The following is a 19,972-nucleotide window of genomic DNA, read 5'->3' on the forward strand; positions in this document are numbered from 1 at the left end:
TAATACTTTAAATGGCCCAAATTCCTTGTTTCGTTTATACGTCAAGGCAAATGATCAAGACTTAGACACAGTGTGTTATATACAGCTGCAGACAAAGGTAGTCTTGTTATTCCTTTTCTGGGCATTCCTATACACAGTTGTTTCAGAATGGCTTCTCTCTCCGAGCCCAGAGAGGCCTGAAGTTGTCAAAGCCCTGCAACTTCAGGATTCCGTTTCTTTACAGTTTTGTCTCCAACAATCCTTCTCCACAAAGAATGCTGTACTGTAATTGGAGCGTCTGACAGAGGCCAGCACTATGTGTTAGACTGCACAGCAACAGAGATAAGACAGTCATGAGTATTCTGCAGCTGCATCCTGCACGGGGAAAGTTTTATATCAAATTATGGAGAATTAACAGCACTCTTACGACAGCGCCACATGTCTCTCCTAAACATGATTGCACGTCTGCTTCTGCAGATCAAACTGCCATTAAAGGAGAGTGTAAGAAGAGGCTGCTGGATCAGGCCAATGGCTCATCAAGTTCAGCATCCTGTTCCTACATTGGCCAACCAGATGCTTATGGGAAACTGGCAAGCAGGAGCCTTCCTCAGTGCCAGGCTACAGCTCCCATCATTCCTGACTATTGACTGTGCTTGCTGGGGCTGATGGGAGATGGAGTCCAACAGCATTTGGAGGGCGCACAGGCCCCCCTGTTCTGCTTTGAAAGGTTTCCTTTAGCAGCTCTTCTTCAGCTCCATTCAATCCATTTGATGTTCCTTTGGAAGCAAGTTAAAGACAGGAGGAGTGGTTGCTACTGAATGGTTAAGTGGCACCCTCTGCTGGACTGCACATTCCTGCTTTGCACTGCAGGCAAAATGTTAGGGTTGACAAGTAGGGCTGGCAACAAAATGTTGCAGTGTAGCCTCACCCCCCACAACAGTAGTGCTCCTGTTCAGGGTTCCATATAGCCAGCCAGCCAACCAATTAACCAACCAACCAACCAACCATACTGTCATCCAGGACAGTATAAGTGGTAAAGAATTCAAGCAGGCCAGTTCACACCCCTGCCTCTATTTTTCGTCCCAAACAGACAACACCTGTGGGGGCCCCAGGTTCCTCAACCTAGCTATAAGTAATAAAGCAATTCAAAAAGAGCACTTCCAGATGCTCCTTCCATGATTGCTAAACATACCCATTCCTCCTCAACGGGTTATTTAAAGAAGGGGCGGTCCCTTGGCTCCCCCCTCCAATGTAGTATGACCTCCTTATTAGCAATAACACTTAAATAACACAGACTGAGTCCAGAGGAAAAAATAAATCTGATAACACCTTATTAAGGAAACTGAACAAAAGCAGTATATAATTTGAGGAGAAAGAAACAGAGGTTTTGTCTTTCTCGGTTTGGGAGGAAGACATTCAACCAAACATACAGAGGAAAACTCCCTCAGAATTACACAGCCAGTCAGAGCATGTGCTGCCTCAGTGCGGTTCATGCCTGGTTGCTAAGCAGCATCCCATCCCTCTCTTGACTAGTTGACTTTAGCATTAACAAAATTCACCCTTATGTTACAGACTGAATGAGCCATACTGTTGCATGTCCAACACATGTACCTACTGATACCTCCTTCTTGATTCTCAGTGGCCCCATTTTGGCAACAATCCTGTTGGCACTCATGGCCTGAGTTTGCTGTTGGAGGGAGCGACAAGGATGGTGACGAGCGGAAAACACAGACAAGGGAAAAACCATATAATGATAATAATACATGATTGTGAAAATCTCTTCATCAGATTTATGGAAAATCCAACTAGCACATTCTCCTGACACTAAGAACACTTCAAAAAAAACCAATCACAAACCATAGATCTGTACATTTTCCAGTGAGCAATACACACTTAGCTCCCCTATCCTATAATTTTCAGAATAGTAAAATAACACATTAAAAAGCATTAGAGCGTGAAAGTTGATATCCTGCAGACCAAATGAGCGCAGCTGCAGGATGTGCTCCAATGTTTGACACTTAGGCTGCAAGATTAATGTATCTGCTCCCCAGCTGCACCCGTGCATTCTGGCAGTGCATGCTGTGCTGATTAAGTGCAGGCAGTAACTCAACAGGTGAAACTTTCCATTATCATGCTGATTCATGTATCTGTTGGAGAGTATTTCGATCCCACTTTTTAAATAGAGAAAGGAATTCACTTTGCTTTGAATTCTCATGTGACTCTACCTAGTGCACCCTTCTCAAAACAATATGCAAACCAGAACATAGCTATCCTTTGAAATCTGCACTTATCTGACTTTTACCACAGTTATCCTATCCTATTAAATGTGCATGAAAAATGTAGATATTGGCAAAATAAAAATAAAAGCCTTATATTAGAGAAAATTGCTTGAAATAATTGGCATACTAGACAAAATTCCACGAGGAGAGATATGCACCAAAATGCCTTTAAACACTGGCTGAAAACTTTTCATGGTCAAAGTAAACAATTAAAGAAAACACATTTCCATAATAGTGAGTTGACGGTTTATGTTTCTTTCTTTTTTTACACAATTTTTATTGCTATGTAGATTTTGTTGTAAACTGCTTTGATTTTTTTTTAATGACATAGCGGTACATAAACAGCTAAATAACAATAAAGGCTTCATAAATTCCCACGAGCATTTTACAAAAAAACCCTCAATCGGATGTGGAGAGCTGAAGTGAAGACTGGAGGAATGTCAGATTGTAAGCATGTGCGGGCAGAGACTTCTTGTTGTTTAGTCGTTTAGTCATGTCCGACTCTTCGTGACCCCATGGAACCCACTGGATTTTAGATGCTGAAGTGGACTGTTAATTTACAGGTCACGATCCACCCAGATTGTATCAGGTGAGCAGGGCAGTTTTCTCCTGCAACCCTAACTGATGAGATTGTAGCCAGGGGGTTTGCAATGTGATCAGTATTGTCCCTCTGAGATCGATGGGACTGTGCAGGGGATGAATGAAGATATAGGGGTTGAAAAGGGTCAGAAAGGGCCTAGGGGTGGGAAAGACGCTTATATGGTATAGTGTGAAAAATTAAATTAGGAACTTGTTGTTGTTTAGTCGTTTAGTCGTGTCCGACTCTTCGTGACCCCATGGACCAGAGCACGCCAGGCACTCCCGTCTTCCACTGCCTCCTGCAGTTTGGTCAAACTCATGCTGGTAGCCTCGAGAACACTGTCCAACCATCTCATCCTCTGTCGTCACCTTCTCCTTGTGCCCTCCATCTTTCCCAGCATCAGGGTCTTTTCCAGGGAGTCTTCTCTTCTCATGAGGTGGCCAAAGTGGGCAGAGACGATCTAGTTTTAACTGATTGTACTGTATGCCAGCCACTCTGGGAGCCTTTGGCTGAAGCGGGGTGCAAACGCTTCGAATAAGTAAACAAACAAACAAACAAACAAACAAACAAACACAAATCGACAGATCTGACCCCGAATTCAGCGTAATACTGTTGAGAAAGAGTCCCCCTTCCTTTTGTCTTTCGCAAAAACTGTGACGAGCCTGCGCCCAAGGACGCCAGAAAAACAAACCAAGCGCTGTGTCGCAAGGCGCGCGTGACGGAGTGGAGGGCAGGCGTAAGAGGATCCTGAAACGTGACAGATCCCCCTTCGGAAGAAATCGCCCTTCCTGGACAAATCATAGAATGGTAGAGTTGAAAGGGACCGGGAGGGTCATCTAGTCCAACCCCATTTCGCCCAACGTGGGACTTGAACCCAGAACCCTGAGCTTAAGGAGAGTCTCATGCTCTACCAACTGAGCGCAAGGAAGCAGGCTTGGGCAGCGTGAAGGGGCGCGGGATCCTTCAGCTTTCTCAACTTCTGCGCCTTAAGCCGTTTCTCTCCCCACTTTATAAGCAAAACAATACAGAGCCCAACTCGGGTTCCGCCTCCTCCTCCCGCCTCCCGGTCCCCCGTCTCCTCCCACCGCGCCTCGGTGGCAAAGGGTGCGCCATGCCGGCCAATGCGCAAGCCGAGCGTCAGATTCGCCTCTCGAGGCGCAGCAGGAACCGAAGGAGGAAATGAAACTGCCCGCTGGCGTCTTTCTCAAATAAGGGGCGCCCGTGGACTCGTCTTTTTGGGCTCGCGCTGAGAGCGAAGCAGCAGGAGAGCATGGGGGTCAGCCAGTCGCTGGGGCTGCCTCATGGGAAGGGAGCCTTCCCGGTGGGCTGCACGGATGTCATGGTGGGGCAGACGCCAAAGGTACCGTGATTTGCTGGGGCGGGGATGGGGGCAGAAGTGAGGCTGGCCCAGCCTGTCAGCTTGGAGGGTCAACGAAGAAGGGAGCAGGGCTCCGCCGACCTGCTTCTTGTGGCATTTTTTCCGTTTTTCCCTACTTGAAAATAGCTGGGAGTCTTGGCGGGCCACATAATGGGTCCGTCCCCCCGCCAGTGGTAGCCATTGTAATGCGCTGTGCTAGCTGCTGTGTGATTTTTTTATTGCTTTACCGCATTCCTTACATTGTATTTTATTGCGTTACAAGTTGAGTACAGACTTTGTAGGATTCTGATCGCCAGTGTCCTTCACAGGCGCGAAGCTCAGGGGCGGCTGGTGGTTTACAGTCCACGGCTTGGGAACCCCCAGTTCTGTCACACCAATTATTTCCCATCCCTTCCTCCTTCAAAAAAAAGACTGGTTGGAGAGAGAGCATATTCTAACACAGCAGTTGTATGAATTGGGCAATTAGCGGTTTTGTATCTTGCCTTTATTATTTTTATTTGTTTATTAGATTGCTGTTTTTCTCACCCTCCACCATGACGTCCCATGGCAGGTTACAATTCTTAATTAAAAATATTTTTATATCAGTTCAAACAATTTTCAGGGCAGAGAAAATAGGGTGGGTTTTTAAAAAAATGTGTATATCACATTTCTAGCCCACCTTTTCTCTGAGGAACTCAAGGTGGGATTCCCCACAAAAACCCTGTGTGGTAGGTTAGGCCGAGAAGCAGTGACAAGCCCAAGGTCACCTATTGAGCTTCATAGCTTAGTATGGATGACCACATAATGAAGGTGGCAGCCTTGCCTCTGTGGGGAGGGGGATTCCACAACTTAGGGGCTGCCCCAGGGAAGGTAGTTTCCCGGGCCACCCCGGCTACCCTTTGCACTTCAGGTGGTGGTGAAATTATCCAGAGGGTGCCCTCTGCTGGTATCGTTGGTATCCCTGTGATGTTTTGTTTTGGTGACTCACTGTCACCAGGAAAGCCAGCCAAGGTTCTTTCGGGTTGGGGGAGACAGGGTTGGGCACAGAGGGAAAATGAATAATCTGGATGTCATCTAACAAGGTGACCAACTTGCAGGAAACAAACGCAGCCTGATCTACTCCTGTGCCTTCAACATATTATTTTTATTAATTGAACATATGACAAGGAGAAGTAAGGGCATAGCTCTGGCATGCTCCCCTGTGTAGCAGCGGGTGGGGAATTGCAGGTCCAGGGGTGCAAATGCAGCCCTCCCAGCCTCTTGGTTTGACCCTTGGCATTCTCCACAAGCCACACCCCCTCACTGGCCTTGCGTCACTCCCTGCGGTGACAGGAAAGTGTCCTCTGAACCCTGATACTGTAGTGCCTCTTGCTTACTTAGATAAAGGAGAGGAAGAGATTTGTATGTTGAAACAAGCCTACTGTTCTGTGCAAAATATCCATATGCCTGGCACATTTTTACCTCTGGAGTCATCCTCCACTGTCATGTGGCCCCCAGAGGGCTGCCTAGGATGGAATGTGGCCCTCAGGCTGAGAAGGTTTCCTCCCCCTTTTGTACTGACTGAATTACATTAGGGCATAGGATGGGAACTGGGAGGCTGTGCCCAAAGCTTCACAGAAAAGGTGGGATTAGGAGAACAGGCTTTTTAATTTTCAAAATTAACTTTTTAAAACAAAACAAAATGTATGTGGTTACAGATAGCTAGAATTCCCCTTGTCCTAGGCACCCCCAACCCATGAAGGCACACACCTGATAGTTATTTTTTGTTGACAATAGCACCCTGACACCCCTCCCATGTTTTCCGCAATACAAATGTTAATGCTACCTACAAATAGGAATGAAATAAAAAATAATCATGAGATGGTTATCTGTTGCTTCGCAGAAACGTTAATAAATTTTAACTTGTTATACTCATCAAATGTATCCAGCCCCTTAGGAGAAGCAGCTGAGATTATTGGTCCCATATAAATGCAGCAATGCTGGTATTCTGTTGGGCAATTCCGATTTTGCTATATAATCAATGAAGTCAGGCCAAATTTGTCCTTTTTGATTTGTCCCCTAAATAATCACACTTTAGTGATCAACTTCTCTGAAACTTGCTAAAAACATACCTTTTTATACCACGCCTCTATAGAAAGGCCCTCCACATATTTCCAGTATCTAGAGATGAATAGATTTGCAGCCATCAAAACAAATCCAAGTACAGTTTTAACTTTTCCCATCTTTGTTCTGGTTGCCCCCAGATACTTCCCAGTGCCAGTGAGGGCTCTGGTAACAAGTCCTGTGCTGTTACTTGGATTGATTTCAGTAAGCGCAAAGGAGACAACCGTACCTCATTCCTACGGACTTTAATGAAGAAAAAGGTGGTGGTGGGAGAAAGTGTGGAGTCCTCCTTCTCCAGGCAGGCGCTTGAGTTTACACTACAATCTCTTTTCTCTTCCTCAGGGCCTCTTCTTCCGCTTATTTTACCCCTGCATCCAGCAGGATGGGGCAGAACAGCCCTTTTGGATCCCTCGCTATGAGTACTACTATGGAATCTCTGACTACCTGAACATGAACAGGAAATGGTGTGCCCCACTGCTTAGCGTGACTTTCGGTAAGGGGTTTGCTGGCTGCCAGCATCTTGGTGCAGTAGTGCTGCTTTTGTGCCCTTCTTCTACCTGTAACCCTTAAGATCTTGAAATTTGCTCATACCAGCGGTACCATCAGGGCAGGACTTTGGGACAGAAGCGTGGGGCTCTGCTCAGCAGAATGAACTGGGATTCCCCCGCCTCCCAAATGCAGCAGTTGCTGGCTTCCAACAATTTGAAGTAACATCACATCTGCACCATATGTTTAAAGTACTTAGAATCCTGGGAACTTTAGTTTGCTATGGGTGCCAGGAATTGTAGGGGTAAACTACAGTTCCCATGATTTTTTGGGGGGAGGAGTCATGTGCTTTAAATATATAGTGCAGTAAAAGCATCTATTGGAAGAGAGACATAAGATCAGTCAATCCAGTGTCTTAAATTTACTTAACTTGTGCCACCAGTACAAGCAACAACTACGTCCAGTAGATGCCGCTAACCTGCTACGTGCACCTTGCAGGGAATGCAAAAGGGTTGTGCCTTTTGTATCTGAAACAATTCTGAACTTCAAGAAACCACTAAGAAAAGATGAGAGAGTGAAAGGTTTTCTTGGGTAGCGTAGCATAATTGGGATAGTGAAGCACTGACCACTTGCTGCATAACAAGGCCTTGGAACATTCATATATGACCATTGATTTCCACAGGTTCGTGCAAGATCCCTGTGAGCTGGGATGCTCCTTTTAAACCATGTTCCCACAAGTATCCGTTGATCATATTCTCCCACGGATTAGGAGCCTTTCGGTAAGTTTTTTTCTGCTTACATTTCCTTCATCTTTGCAAGACCCCCTGCGGACTGATAAAATGGACAGTGCAAATGATAAAGTGAATGATGATATGTGGCTTGTCTGGTACAGTATACGTAAATCCACCACTAATGCAGTGTTGCATTGCATCAATGACATGTTGCGAGATACACCTCCAGAAAAACACACCCAAGTCTAGAAGGGCCTTTAGGCCGGAACAGCTGCTACTGGGTGACTGTAGAAGGAGAGGAGGCCCAATGGAGCTGGCCTTTCAGCAAAGGACAGCAATGCTGGGGAAAACAATGGATTGTGACCAAGAGGTCACTGCATTAGCCTGTAGCAATCTACAGTGGTACCTCGGGTTACAGACGCTTCAGGTTACAGACTCTGCTAACCCAGAAATAGTACCTTGGGTTAAGAACTTTGCTTCAGGATGAGAACAGAAATCGTGCGCTGGCAGCAGCGGGAGGCCCCATTAGCTGAAGTGGTACCTCAGGTTAAGAACAGTTCCAGGTTAAGAACGGACCTCCGAAACGAATTAAGTTCTTAACCCGAAGTACCACTGTACCTGGCATTTCTTTGGCACTTCAGAGTATCCAACGTGCGTCACAATCTTTAGCATTCCTGGAGTTCTTAAAGCAGGCAGTGTTCCTTGTCTGAGTGGCATTTTTGGGCACAATCATCTGAAACAAGAGCAGTCCTCTAGCTGCTTATAGGGCACTAAAACTGCCAACAGGTTTGGATCTATTTCAAGAGGGATTGGAAAGATGCCTTAGATGTGAAAAACCCGCTCTCTGCCGTCCAGTCTTCCCACAAATCCTTGTGAGCTCATTAGAATGCACCAAGGGATAAATATCGACTAGAACGGCTTAGTTCACATGAGCCCAGACACATCTTGGATTAGACTTTGGGTGAATGGTTGTTGCTTTTTAAAGTGCATTTAGTGTTAGCTGTGATCTTGTGTTTAATTCCCCTCCCAAACTGACACTCCATTTACACTACCATTGTAAACAGGATTTCTATGTAGGAAGCTGCAAGGAACCATAGAAGTCGTGTTTTTCTTTGAAGGGAGACTGAGCAACAGCGAGGCTACTACAACCGGTTTCATACCATACACTGCAATAACATTTTAAACACTCGTGACTTTTCCCAAAGAATTCTGGGAGTTGTAGTTTGTTAAAGGTGCTGGGGGTTGTTAGGAGACACCTATTCCCCTCACAGAGCTACAATTCCCAGAGGTACATGGGAAAAAGGATTGATTTTGTTAAACCACACTGTGAATTGTACCTCTATGAGGGGAATAGGTGTCTTCTAACAACTTTCAGCACCCCTAACAAACTACACTTCCCAGGATTATTTTATGGATGCTATTACTGTTTAAAGTGGTGTCATCAGGCTTTAAATGTACAGTGTAAAGGTGGTCTGAAGGAGCATGGAGGGGGGGGTGCCAGGTTTTAGTGTTCTGCACTCAGGGCTGCATGCGATTCAATATTTTGTAGATGATTTCAGGTGACCCAAAGCTTACTGAGGGGTGTAGAATGCGAATTTCTGATCTGGGTCATCATCACACCTTTGAATGTTTTGCCAGCAGAGCAGTTATGTTCAGAGAAATGTATTGTGCATCTTGAAGAGGACAGTCTCCTGGACAGAGAGAGATAGCATACAGGTAGATTAATTTTTATTTTGAGGTTCAGGAGCAGACACACTTTGATCTATAGCCCAGGTGTTGGGACCTATGGTCCCCTGGATGCTACTGAACTACAACTCCCATCATCCCTTGCCATTGGCCACGCTTACTGGATCTGGGAGGAGTTGTAGTTCAACAATAACTGAAGGATCAAAAGTTCCCACACACTTCCTGTGGCATTCTAGATGTTGCTGAACTACAGTTCCCATCATCCTTGGCCATTGGCCATGCTCAATGGGGCTGATGGGAGTGGTAGTCCAACAAGATTTTGAGGGCACTAGCTATGTAGTAGATTCCTAGAAACAGATGCATCCAACATATTTTAATAAGTAATTTTAGTTTATACAGTTGTACCTTAGTTCTCGCACAAAATGTGTTCAGGGAGTCTGTTCTTTGGGAAAATTAATCCTGCGTCCAGTCAGGCTTCCCCTGTGCGGCTCTGATCGGGAGCTGACCTGGCAGGAAGAGCAGAGTAGCAGCGGTCCTGCGTCCGTGTGAGATGAGGGATAAATCATGTCAGGAGACAGTTCGGTTCTTATCTCTAGAAGCGTTTATTTACAAGCAGTAAACCCATCAGATACCTCCGACATTCTCTGTGCTCCAAATGCACACACGCAGCCTCTGAGCTGAGCTGCGTCTTAGGCAGAAGCGAAAGCGAGTCTGAACAGCGACACAGACTCTGACGCATTTCTCTGCGTCAAGCTCCTCCCAGATACAGGACACCACGGAGTTTTAACCCTGTCAGTTTCAAACTCCACATGTTCAACTTCTGGAACTGTTCGAAAACCAAGACGTGGCTTCCAGTTGGCTGCAGGAACATCCTGCATCCAATTAGAAGCCGCACCGGACATTTGGCTTCCGAAAATCATTCGAAAACCGGAACACTCACTTCCGGATTTTGATCGTTCGGGAGCCGAAATGTACGAGTTCCAAGGCAACCAAGGTATGAATGAATCTTGCATTTTATTCGTATTTTACATTTATTCGTATTTTCACCATTTAAAAAAAACACTTTGTTTTTAACTTCAATCTCTACTGAGAATTTTAATGTATAGTCTTGGTAAACCACACAGAGGTTTTATTTACAATTAAGCAGTACAAAATTTCCATTAAACGAAACAAAAATCCAGAGGAATTACAGGGGTTTTCCACTATTTGTAACGTTATCTTCTCTGTTTCAATTTCCAGAACTGTGTACTCTGCCATCTGTGTTGAAATGGCTTCGCGTGGTTTTGTGGTGATGGCGCTTGAGCACAGGTGAGAGGTGGAATCCCTTTAGAACAGGAAGACATCCCATTGTTTGTGTGCTTTGGTATGACTCTGATATGCTGCAGTTGCCCACCTCACTCACGTGTGCATTTGCTGGATTCATCCACGGTTTGTAAGCATCTGTTCCCACAATTCCAGCAGTATGAAAGGGACGTTGGTATCTAAAAGAGCAAAAGGAGAGTGTGTGAAATAATCCTGTGGGACTAAAATGCATTCCTACAATCTTGGTTCCAACTGGGACTCTGGAAAATTTGAGGTGCTGAACTGGACCCGTCTTCTTTGCCTGACTGCCTGTACTTGGTTTGTTTTTCCCCAGAGACCATTCTGCCTCTGCCACTTACTTTTGCAAGTTGGATCCTGAAACGCCAGACTTCCCTGAGGCTCAGATACGGGAAGAATGGCTCTCATATCAAGGGGTGCCGAAAGGTCAGAAGGAGTTTCGCTTCCGAAACCCACAGGTATGCTCTGATTTAAACACACACACAAACATTTGTTTTGTTCTTAGTCGACTCCTCTATGGTGCAAAGAAGAATAAATATTTGAAATATACTTGGAGTCGAGTGTGAATTTCATTCTCTTTATTCAGCTCGTAGCAGGAATGAACGAAACTTTCCCCAAAACGTCTAGCTATATATACATTATTTACACAATGGGCCCCGCGTGATTGGCTAATTCCGGGCTGCTCCTGCAGGCCAATCAGGTCACTGATTCACTTCCACCTGGAGCTAGATCGGGTGGCTCCTGCAGACCAATCAGACCGCTGCATTCTGGATCCTATTGTTCTAGGATTCAGCTCAGTACATAACAATATTAAAATCTTAATATCCCTTGGCTGACTTCCCTGCTAGCAACCAGTCCAAAAAGGTTTTGTAGTACTTCTTTTTTTAAAAAAAAAAAGTTTGAGCACCTCTCTGTGTGCCCTTGCAGCTTGAACTTGGCACAAAGATTGTGTTTTTCAAAGCAGGGGTGGCACCCTCCAGACGTTACTGGACTATAAATCCCATCATGCCTGAAAATTGGCCATGTTGTCTGATGGAAGCTGGACAACATCAGGAGAGGTACATGCTCCTCACCGCTGGCTGAACTTGGATCACAAAGAGATGAGTGTTTTCAAGGTATTATCAGCTGCTGTGATCAAAGTCATTTAAGGTAGTTTACCACTCCTCCGTGCCCGAAAATCCAAGAAAGGTTAACAGAACATTGATCTATATCTTGAGTCTACTCTTATCAGTAGGGGAAGTTAGAACATGGGCTGTCAGAGGCAAGGCCTTCACAGTGGTGGCCCCAAGGATGTGGAAGGTTCTTCCCATCCTTGCAAGTTTCAGGGTTGCCTGAAGAAAAGTGTGGTTAGACTTGTCATCTTTTGAAAATTGTTTAAAATACGACCCTGCATAAATAAATAATAAAAAGCCCATAGTAGAATTTTTGTGGCTGGCATTTGGTTCAGCTGGCTCTTTGTCAGGGACATTTGAAATGTCTCTGGGCGCTCTTCTCTCTGCTTTTTATGTTTTTTATTTTCATTTTCAATTTTGCCTTGCAAAATTTGGAGGAGTTCAGATCTCAAAGGATGGCTGCGTTTCAGTTTGTGTATTGTTTCAGAAAGTGTGAATTTGATCCCTGATCCCTGCTCCAGACTAATCACAAACTGTAAGCAAGGTTTGCCCTATGATTTACAAATTGTGATTTGTTCGGAAGAGTTAAGCAACAAGCCTGGATGCCAGGCTTTCAACTCCTATTCTGTTTCCACACAAGCACTTTTAAATAGAGCTTAACCTCATTAAAGCCAGCTAACGAACAAGAGGATTAACCACAGACCTTCTTGTTGTTGTTGCAGCTTCATCAAAGAGCAAACGAATGCATACGAGGACTTAAGTTGATCCGGAGCATCGATAGCGGCAAGGATGTCGTCAACCTCTTGCGCACAGATTTTGATCTGTCTGTGCTGAAGGTAAAACACATTGCGCTCTTCTGGTCTGTCATGTGATGTGAGGCAACCGTATACCTTACTTAATGGCTTGCCAGAGAGCAAATAGCGCTTAATTCTAAATAACTGCTGCTACTAATTTCTGTGCCACAGCTGAAGTTTGTGTTCACAGCTGCTTAAGGTAGGTCGCCATTGTTCCCATTTTACAGATGGGAGGACTGAGGCTGGTTGCTCTGTGTTCATGGCAGAGAAGATATTTGAATCTAGGTCCCCATAAGTAGCTCTCAAATCTTTTCTATGTCAGCTTTGTGTGCTGAGAAACCAGTGTGTATTGCTGGGGATTCTGGGAGCTGCTATTCTTTCTCCCTAGCAGCATCCCATTTGTAGAACGCTCTCCCCCAAGAGACCCACCTGCCATCTACATCAATGTCATTTCAGTGCTAGATTAAGAACTTTAAAATTTCCCCCCATAATCTTTTAAATATAACCTGTTATCTCTTCCACTTCTCTCTCTCTCTCTCTCTCTCTCTCTCTCTCTGTGTGTGTGTGTGTTGTGTGCGTGTTGGGGGGTGCTTTTAATGGATCTCTGAACTAGAGGGAGTTGTACCAATTCACCTTGCTTCAGAAGTCAATACAAGGCATACCACTGCAGAATAAGCAAACATAGTAGCAGCAGGCAGGAGAGAGAAGGGGATGCTGGAAGCTGAGTCAGACCATTGCTCCATCTAGCTCAGTATTGTTGACACTGACTGGCAGCATCTCTCCCGCATTTCAGGCAGGGGACGTTTCCTGCCTAGAGTTGACAAGGATTGAATCTGAGACCTGAAGAACACACCACAGATCCTCTGCCACTGAGCTGAGCTACGTCCCTTCCCTGTGCCTGGGGCAGCAATCCTTGATGTGAAAACAGGAAGGGTGAAGCATGTTATTTTATGAGTGCCTATGTGCACCTGTAAAACTACTGTGGGCTAGTCCATTAGGGCAGAGGGGACACTGTCCCAACAACCTCTGTCTACCTCCAGCCAGTCGTCCCCCCCACCTGTCCTTTTAAATTCCACCTGGGGGTGTCCTTGGCTATCAGCTTCTTTCTCCTTAGCCTCAGTGTTGTCCTTGTAGAACTCAGCAGGGAGGAGGAAGGGAAGACAATGAGAATTACTTTGCTCTGGCTCTACATTCCGTTGGCTTCCCTGCCTTCTGCCCTCCCAGTCCCAATAGGCAGCTGCCACCACTGTGTAAAACATTGCATGGAGATGATTCACGCAAGCAACCTCGGGCGCCTCGCTCGCACCCACCTCTCATCTGTCTTCCTCCTCCTGAGGCCTCCCTGTGATTGTATCCTTTGGTCACCAGGGGGAGCCAGACCCTGTTTTGCTTTTCTCAAAAGGTACATCTTGGCCACGTGGGAGCAGAATCAGCAGAAAGAAACAAAAGAAAGGCTCTCCAAAGCATTTTGTTGCTGCCTCTCCTTTTTTTGTTTCTCCAAATCCTTCTGTGTCCTCTCCTAGTCCCTTCTTGCTTTCCTCCTCCTGATATTTAGCAAGCCTCATTCACATTACCAGCCCTGCAGAAGCTGTTGCATCACGTACCCTGCTTCCTTCAAGACCTGCCAGCAGTGGCTTCTGCAGAAAGCCACCAAGGAACCTTATAAGGCAGGGGGGTGGAACCTTCTTTGGCTGCACAGGCCAGATCCTTATCAGGAGTGGCCACATGGAACATATTTGGCAGGTGGGCAGGGCCACCACCTGTCTGCTGCAATGACATCAGGCGATATGGTGCTTTGAAGTCCCAGGGTCAGGACTTCAAAGCACTTTGTAGGCAGCGAGGTTCTACTAAAACAGAGGAGGGAGAACTTCATCTTAGCAGGGGTTTCAATGCAAGCCCCTTCATGATCAGAAAGGGGTTCATACTGAATCCTGCTAAACTGACCAACCAAACTCAACTAGGGGCGGGGCCTTTTTGTTAGAGGGGGATTTTCCACTGGTGGCAGATGAGAGACTGTGACACCATGAGACCGGTGTAAAACCAAATTAAACAAAGGTTTTATTATAAAACAACAAACAGCAAAGCTTGTGGGTGTTTTTCCTGCAGGCAGAGTTCAAACTGCAGCTTTTCTTCTTTTGTAGTCATGACCAGCTGTAAGATAGATAGATAGATAGATAGATAGATAGATAGATAGATAGATAGATAAATTTATTGTCATTGTCCGTATATACACAGTATACACAACAACGAAGATCAAACACCCACCCAAAGACCGGGTTCACATATAAAACACAAAACACTGAATACCGGTCTTCGGAGTGCCGAGCCGCTGCAAGTGCTTGCGCCGCCATCTTACCAATAACCAATCAGTCCAAAGCTTACATCTTAAAGGTACAAACATCCTTACTGTTTCTATGCAGAATGACTCCCAATACTTTTCTGGGGGGGACCCCCCCCCGGGAATGCCTCCTTTTGCTGGTTGGTGGAAGCCCTGGCTTTCAAAAAACCTTTTAGGTAATCGTGCCACTTTTGTTAGCTCAGTTCTGCGTTTTTATTCATTAAACAGGTTGGGCAGTGCTAACGTTTAAAACCTTGGGGCTTTTTGGGGATTGTTTGTACTATTTGAGTCAAAAGAGATAGCGTCGTATTTTTAAACCAATTCGATTCAAGAGATCCTACAGTTCATTGAACATATAAACTCCCCATACCTTGTAGCCATGACTCTCTTAGCATTCCTTGGTGATAGTTTGTTGAAGAATAAAATCTCTGGGGAGTGGCTTCAACTTTCAGAGGTTTCCTTCCCTTCCCTTCCATTCCAGGACAACGTGGATTTGTCCAAAGTCTCCGTCATGGGCCACTCTTTTGGAGGAACGACGGCTGTGCTGGCTCTTGTTAAAGAAGCCCAGTTTAAGTGAGTATGCTCTAGAGGCTGCCTGGGAGACTTTGGGGCAGCCTATTTTTAAAAACTTCAGAGCGGTAGCTGGGGACGTCCTTCTAGTAACACGCTACCTGGTGGGAATTCAAGGCCTTGGTTACCTGGTTTTATCTCCCCCTGCAGGTGTGCTGTTGCCCTCGATGCCTGGATGTTCCCTTTGGAGAACTCTGTCTACCCAAAAGTGACCAAGCCGGTGCTTTTTGTCAACACTGAGTCCTTCCAGACTGCGGAGAGCGTGGCCAAAATGAAAAAGATCAGTGCTGTGAGCAAGGAAACCAAGGTTATAACCATCCTGTAAGTCTGAAGGTCTGGACTTGCTCAACTGGTGCGATCAGAGCTTTGTCATAATACAGCTCTACACAGGGAGTAAATGATTGCAGGCTTGCAATCTGAAGCGGCTGTGACGCATAGAGGAAGCGAGGAGGGGGAATGAGACAGACAGGGGAGGGTTGAGATGATAAGCAGAAAAAGAGATGAAAACCAGTTTGCAAAAGCACAAGGAAAGGATAATAAAACATAAAAGAGGAGTGCAGAGTCCCAAAAGAACCAAGATAGGATCAGCCATCGGAAATTACATGCCGCCTTGATTCATACTTAAACTGTTCAGTTCTTTATTATTGCAGTCACAGATCAGCCACTAAATTACAATCAAACACATGCAATTAGCAATTTACGAGCCAGCAGACTATGAAAAATTAACAGCCCAGCCCAAAATCTAAGATGTGTGTGTGTGTGGTTCACAGGTATGCTTAGGATGGATTACTGAGTAAGAAGATCCGGTTCCTAGTCATGCATTCTGATGCACAGAATTTTGCCACTTTGGTAGTAATTTCATTAGGAGTGTCTTGACAGGAAGAGGAGGGAGGTGTAAAAATTATCGGCTCTTCCTGAGAAATTAATGGGTGTAATATATAGGGAGTAAATGTCTTTATAGTATGAACAGTATAGTTATGCATGCTCAGCCATTTTGATGCCCAGTTGACAAGGGCAGACACATTGGTTACACATTTACCAGTATGGCAAGTGCTAAATGGTTAAAGCAGGTCTAAGTGAAAGCTCTACTATAATATTTGGGAATTTCTAGAGCGTAAAGGTAATCGGCTAGAACGAAGCTTTTGCTGCAGTTTCCAGCTGCTGGTACACTCAACAAACTTAAGCTGTGCAAAGTTCATTTGGGATTTGGAGGTCAAATTCGTAGGAAACTATTTTTTAACCAGCAGTTAAATAAACATGGCATTTTCCCTTTAAAGAAGGGGCCTGGTGGATCAGACCTAGGGCTGGGGGAGAAGTTTGATTCAGTTTGCATTTAAAGGCGAATTTACCTAGCTGCACTTTCCGAAGTGGCCTCATCCTTCGAAATGGGCACTTCTCTGAATTTTGTGCTGCAGTTTTCCTGCCAACTGTTGTGTGCAAACTAGCATATACTAGGGCAGTGTGTGCATACAAATGCATATGTTCATGAAAAGAGCATTGTCAAAGTGCTTGTGTCCACTTCTCAGGGGTACAGTCCACCAGAGTCAGACGGATTTCACCTTCCTTGCGGGGAACCTCGTGAACAGAGTCTTCAGAACCAGAGGCACCATCGACCCCTACCAGGGCCTTGACATCACCAGCCAGGCCTCTCTTGCCTTCCTGCAGAAACACCTCCGTAAGTCAATGTGGTGGTGGTGTTTATGGACCGTGCCTTTGGAGGAAGGTGGTGGTTGTTCCAGCGAGCTGGGAGGGTTTTAAAGAATTGCCATTTCCTCTGGGTACTAATGGATCCAGTGGTATTCTTCCTTTTAATGCTTGTAGCGGAGCCTTGCCAGCAGTTACATCATGTGCAATAATCATCTTCCTAGGCTAATCCCCATTTCTTTTCGTCCTTCCCTAGAGCTGAAAGAAGATTTTGATCGGTGGGATAGTCTTCTGGAAGGCGTTGGTGATTCTGTAGTTCCGGACAGCCCTTTGCAGAAGTCCAGCCTCTAGACCTGGGGGAACGAACTTATCTCTCTCAAGTGCTTTTGGCCAGTCTCTGTTTCCCCCAACTTATGAAGCTGGGAGGAGCACGTTCTAAAAATCAGTCACTGTCCAGACACAGCACCTGCTATCAACTTCATGGTGGGTTTCTTCTTGCTGCTGCTGCTACAAGAGTTCCCTAAACATGCTCCTGATCCCTCCAGGACTACAGAGAGGTGATCAGAAATGCTTCCATCTTTGGGGCTGATCTGTCTGTTCCTCTGTGATTGTTTGGAGGAATAGAAATAAGGGTTATCGCTTTGGGGACCCATCCTTGAGGAAGTTCTCTTGCACAAAGTCTTGCAGAAATGAAAGGGAGCTTGACCACAACATAGCACGTTTGGGTTGAATTCCCCCTTTGACGGTATCCTTTGCCATACAAAATTAGCAGAGTGCTTTTTTTGGAGTTGTGAAACATTTCTGAACAGGACAAAAAATGTCAGCCAAATAGTGACATCAAGTGAATCAAGGATTGGGCCTAGTGGTCTACAGCTCATCATAGAAGCTAGAATGAAGATTATCCCAGGTTGGAGAAGTTCAGTGCTGTGTAGAAGCATCTCTCTCTGAATGCTTTCTTTATATATACCAGTTATTTCACAGATGTTCTCAGAACTATCATCATCATTCAGATTGATTCCTCTTGGTGCCTCTGTAGGCTTTTCTATTTTTTAATTGTACCCAAACAGTAATGCAATCTCTTTGGGGCATAGTGAATCTCTCTGTACAGTTACAGTAGGCCAAATGTAGCAAAGACGGTGTAGGGAAGCTATTGCGACTTTGATTTCTACAAAATGGAGATCCTGGTCCTTAAATATGTCTTGAAATAATATCTTCTGGCCCTCAGAACTCCTTTAATCATGGAGGAAGTGGGCATTAGCCGTAGTTATACATCTGTGTGAGATGGAAACTCCTCTTCAGCTGGCCTGCAGGGTAAGAAAATAACTTCTAGTGATACCATCCTAGGGAAGGGATGCCTTGTACCAAGAATGCACCTGGGGGCTTGTGAGCCCCAAAAGTGTTAATGCAGCTCAGCAGGAAGGCCCTAATTAATATAAGCCAAGGCTGCATCCCAGAACCCTTGAGTTCAATAGCAAGGCTTGAACCTGCAACACATGAAGTACTTTCCAGATTGCTTCGGAGCACTTTCCAAGCATCACTCTTGCATATCCTGTATGCACTTTAATTTTGGACTTAATGGGGAAAGTAGCTAAGAGTGCCACCTTTGAGTCTTGCTGATGAATGTGAGTGTCAGGTATATCTAACCCTGTCCGGTACAAGGTGTGACCCACCACATATGGTGGATCTTCCCGAATGCTTGAATGACCCTCCTGTGTTTACTGTATGCCCGAGACAGCAAAAACCAGGACCTAGTTTACCTCCACCGTGTTGCCTTCTCCAGCCCTGGTGCAATTCCAGAAAATGTACAGCCCTAATGTCCCTCTTGTGTCTGTCAAAAGTGCCTGCGTTGATTTTTGTTTGTTTGAACTCTGTTGAATTGGAAACTTGAGCTTCATAACATGTTTATATACAATTCATTTTGCTTGGACTCTTTATTTTTACGAGGATGGGGGAGACAGTGGGATCACAGGACAGAGCGAAGGACCCTTCTCAATAGCCACTCAGGTTATATTGTTAGGGGGAGAGATAGGCAAATCTGTCAATTTCAGTTTCCATCCATTTTTTAATTTTTCCAATCTTCAGTTATCCACATTTCCATGCCAGTTTGCAATTTTTTGTCTCAAAAGCGCTCGTTAAAGTTCATCAGCAATTTATTATGCATTTCTTCTAATGTACATATTTTTCTATGCAATTTTGCCTAATATACACATTTTTGCAAAGCAGTTTTCCCCAGAATAATGCACTTTTGCATTTTATATCCACTGATATATATATGCATTGTTATGCACACTTTCCCATAGCGGATGCGTTTTTGTACACATCACTTGGCTGGAGAAAGGCATTGCAAAATTTGGAAAGTACAAACCTTGGAGTGTGGCTGTGTTTCGGTTTGCATATTGTTTGGATCACCGAAACCGCAGGCTGATTCTCTGGAGGAGAGAACCATTTTGTACACAGCAGTTGCCCAGTTTCACACATGAACTGAGTCCTTCTTTCAAAGCCTTTGGTGCTTAACCCAACCTGTAGATAAATGTCGAAAGCAAATTGTGTGCTAGTGGATTGACATCCTGGATCTGAAAACAAAATTACTTTTCCACACAGCAATGGTGACAGAACCCAGAATGTGATCCAAATTATTCTTTGCTGAATAAAGGGGGCTGTTTGATCATAACAGGGAACCGATCTCCAGCAACGAGAACGGTCCACTTTTGGCTGGGTGCAGCAAAGTCTTGCTGTGACATCTGTGGCTCTGCGTGGCGGTTGCTGTGAGCCTCTGTTGGTGATGAAAAGGCGAACACAGAGAACACAGGTTGCTGCTGCCTCCCTCTTAAGAATGATCAAGCAGCTTATGCAACACAGGCTGAAGAACCAACTTTCCCACAGTCGTGTCCAGCCTCTTTGCATAGCCAGTTAGCACAGGATGCTTGAAATCGAAACCTTCCGGTGCCCTTTGGCTCTTGCAGGTTCTCAGGGGACAGTGGTGCCCCCTCTTG

At 45.2% G+C, this 19,972-nt stretch overlaps 1 protein-coding gene and 1 long non-coding RNA gene across 2 annotated transcripts; one reads left to right on the forward strand and one right to left on the reverse strand.

Moving 5' to 3' along the window:
* The first annotated feature begins 3,625 nt into the window (after window positions 1-3,625).
* On the forward strand, window positions 3,626-18,895 carry PAFAH2 (platelet activating factor acetylhydrolase 2). The gene is made up of 10 exons (XM_081202164.1): window positions 3,626-4,198; window positions 6,641-6,791; window positions 7,467-7,563; window positions 10,441-10,509; window positions 10,838-10,979; window positions 12,356-12,469; window positions 15,247-15,338; window positions 15,486-15,656; window positions 16,862-17,010; window positions 17,236-18,895. Exons 1-10 carry the CDS (start codon window positions 4,109-4,111, stop codon window positions 17,328-17,330), a joined length of 1,170 nt encoding a protein of 389 aa, XP_081058290.1. The 5' UTR covers window positions 3,626-4,108; the 3' UTR covers window positions 17,331-18,895.
* Window positions 10,516-15,240, reverse strand: LOC308591432. The gene is made up of 3 exons (XR_014010176.1): window positions 14,784-15,240; window positions 13,485-14,578; window positions 10,516-10,682 (listed from the first exon to the last, which is right to left on the reverse strand). It is a non-coding gene; the product is annotated as an uncharacterized lncRNA (long non-coding RNA).
* Window positions 18,896-19,972: the final 1,077 nt, after the last annotated feature.

This window comes from Podarcis bocagei (assembly GCF_964188305.1).
Source record: "Podarcis bocagei genome assembly, chromosome: 7".
Lineage (NCBI taxonomy): Eukaryota > Metazoa > Chordata > Lepidosauria > Squamata > Lacertidae > Podarcis > Podarcis bocagei.

Coding starts and splice junctions, on each gene's coding strand:
- PAFAH2 (XM_081202164.1), top strand. CDS start 4,109: ATGGGGGTCAGCCAGTCGCTGGGGCTGCCTCATGGGAAGGGAGCCTTC. Junction 6,792..7,466: donor ACTGCTTAGCGTGACTTTCG/GTAAGGGGTTTG, acceptor TGATTTCCACAG/GTTCGTGCAAGATCCCTGTG. Junction 10,510..10,837: donor GTGATGGCGCTTGAGCACAG/GTGAGAGGTGGA, acceptor GTTTTTCCCCAG/AGACCATTCTGCCTCTGCCA.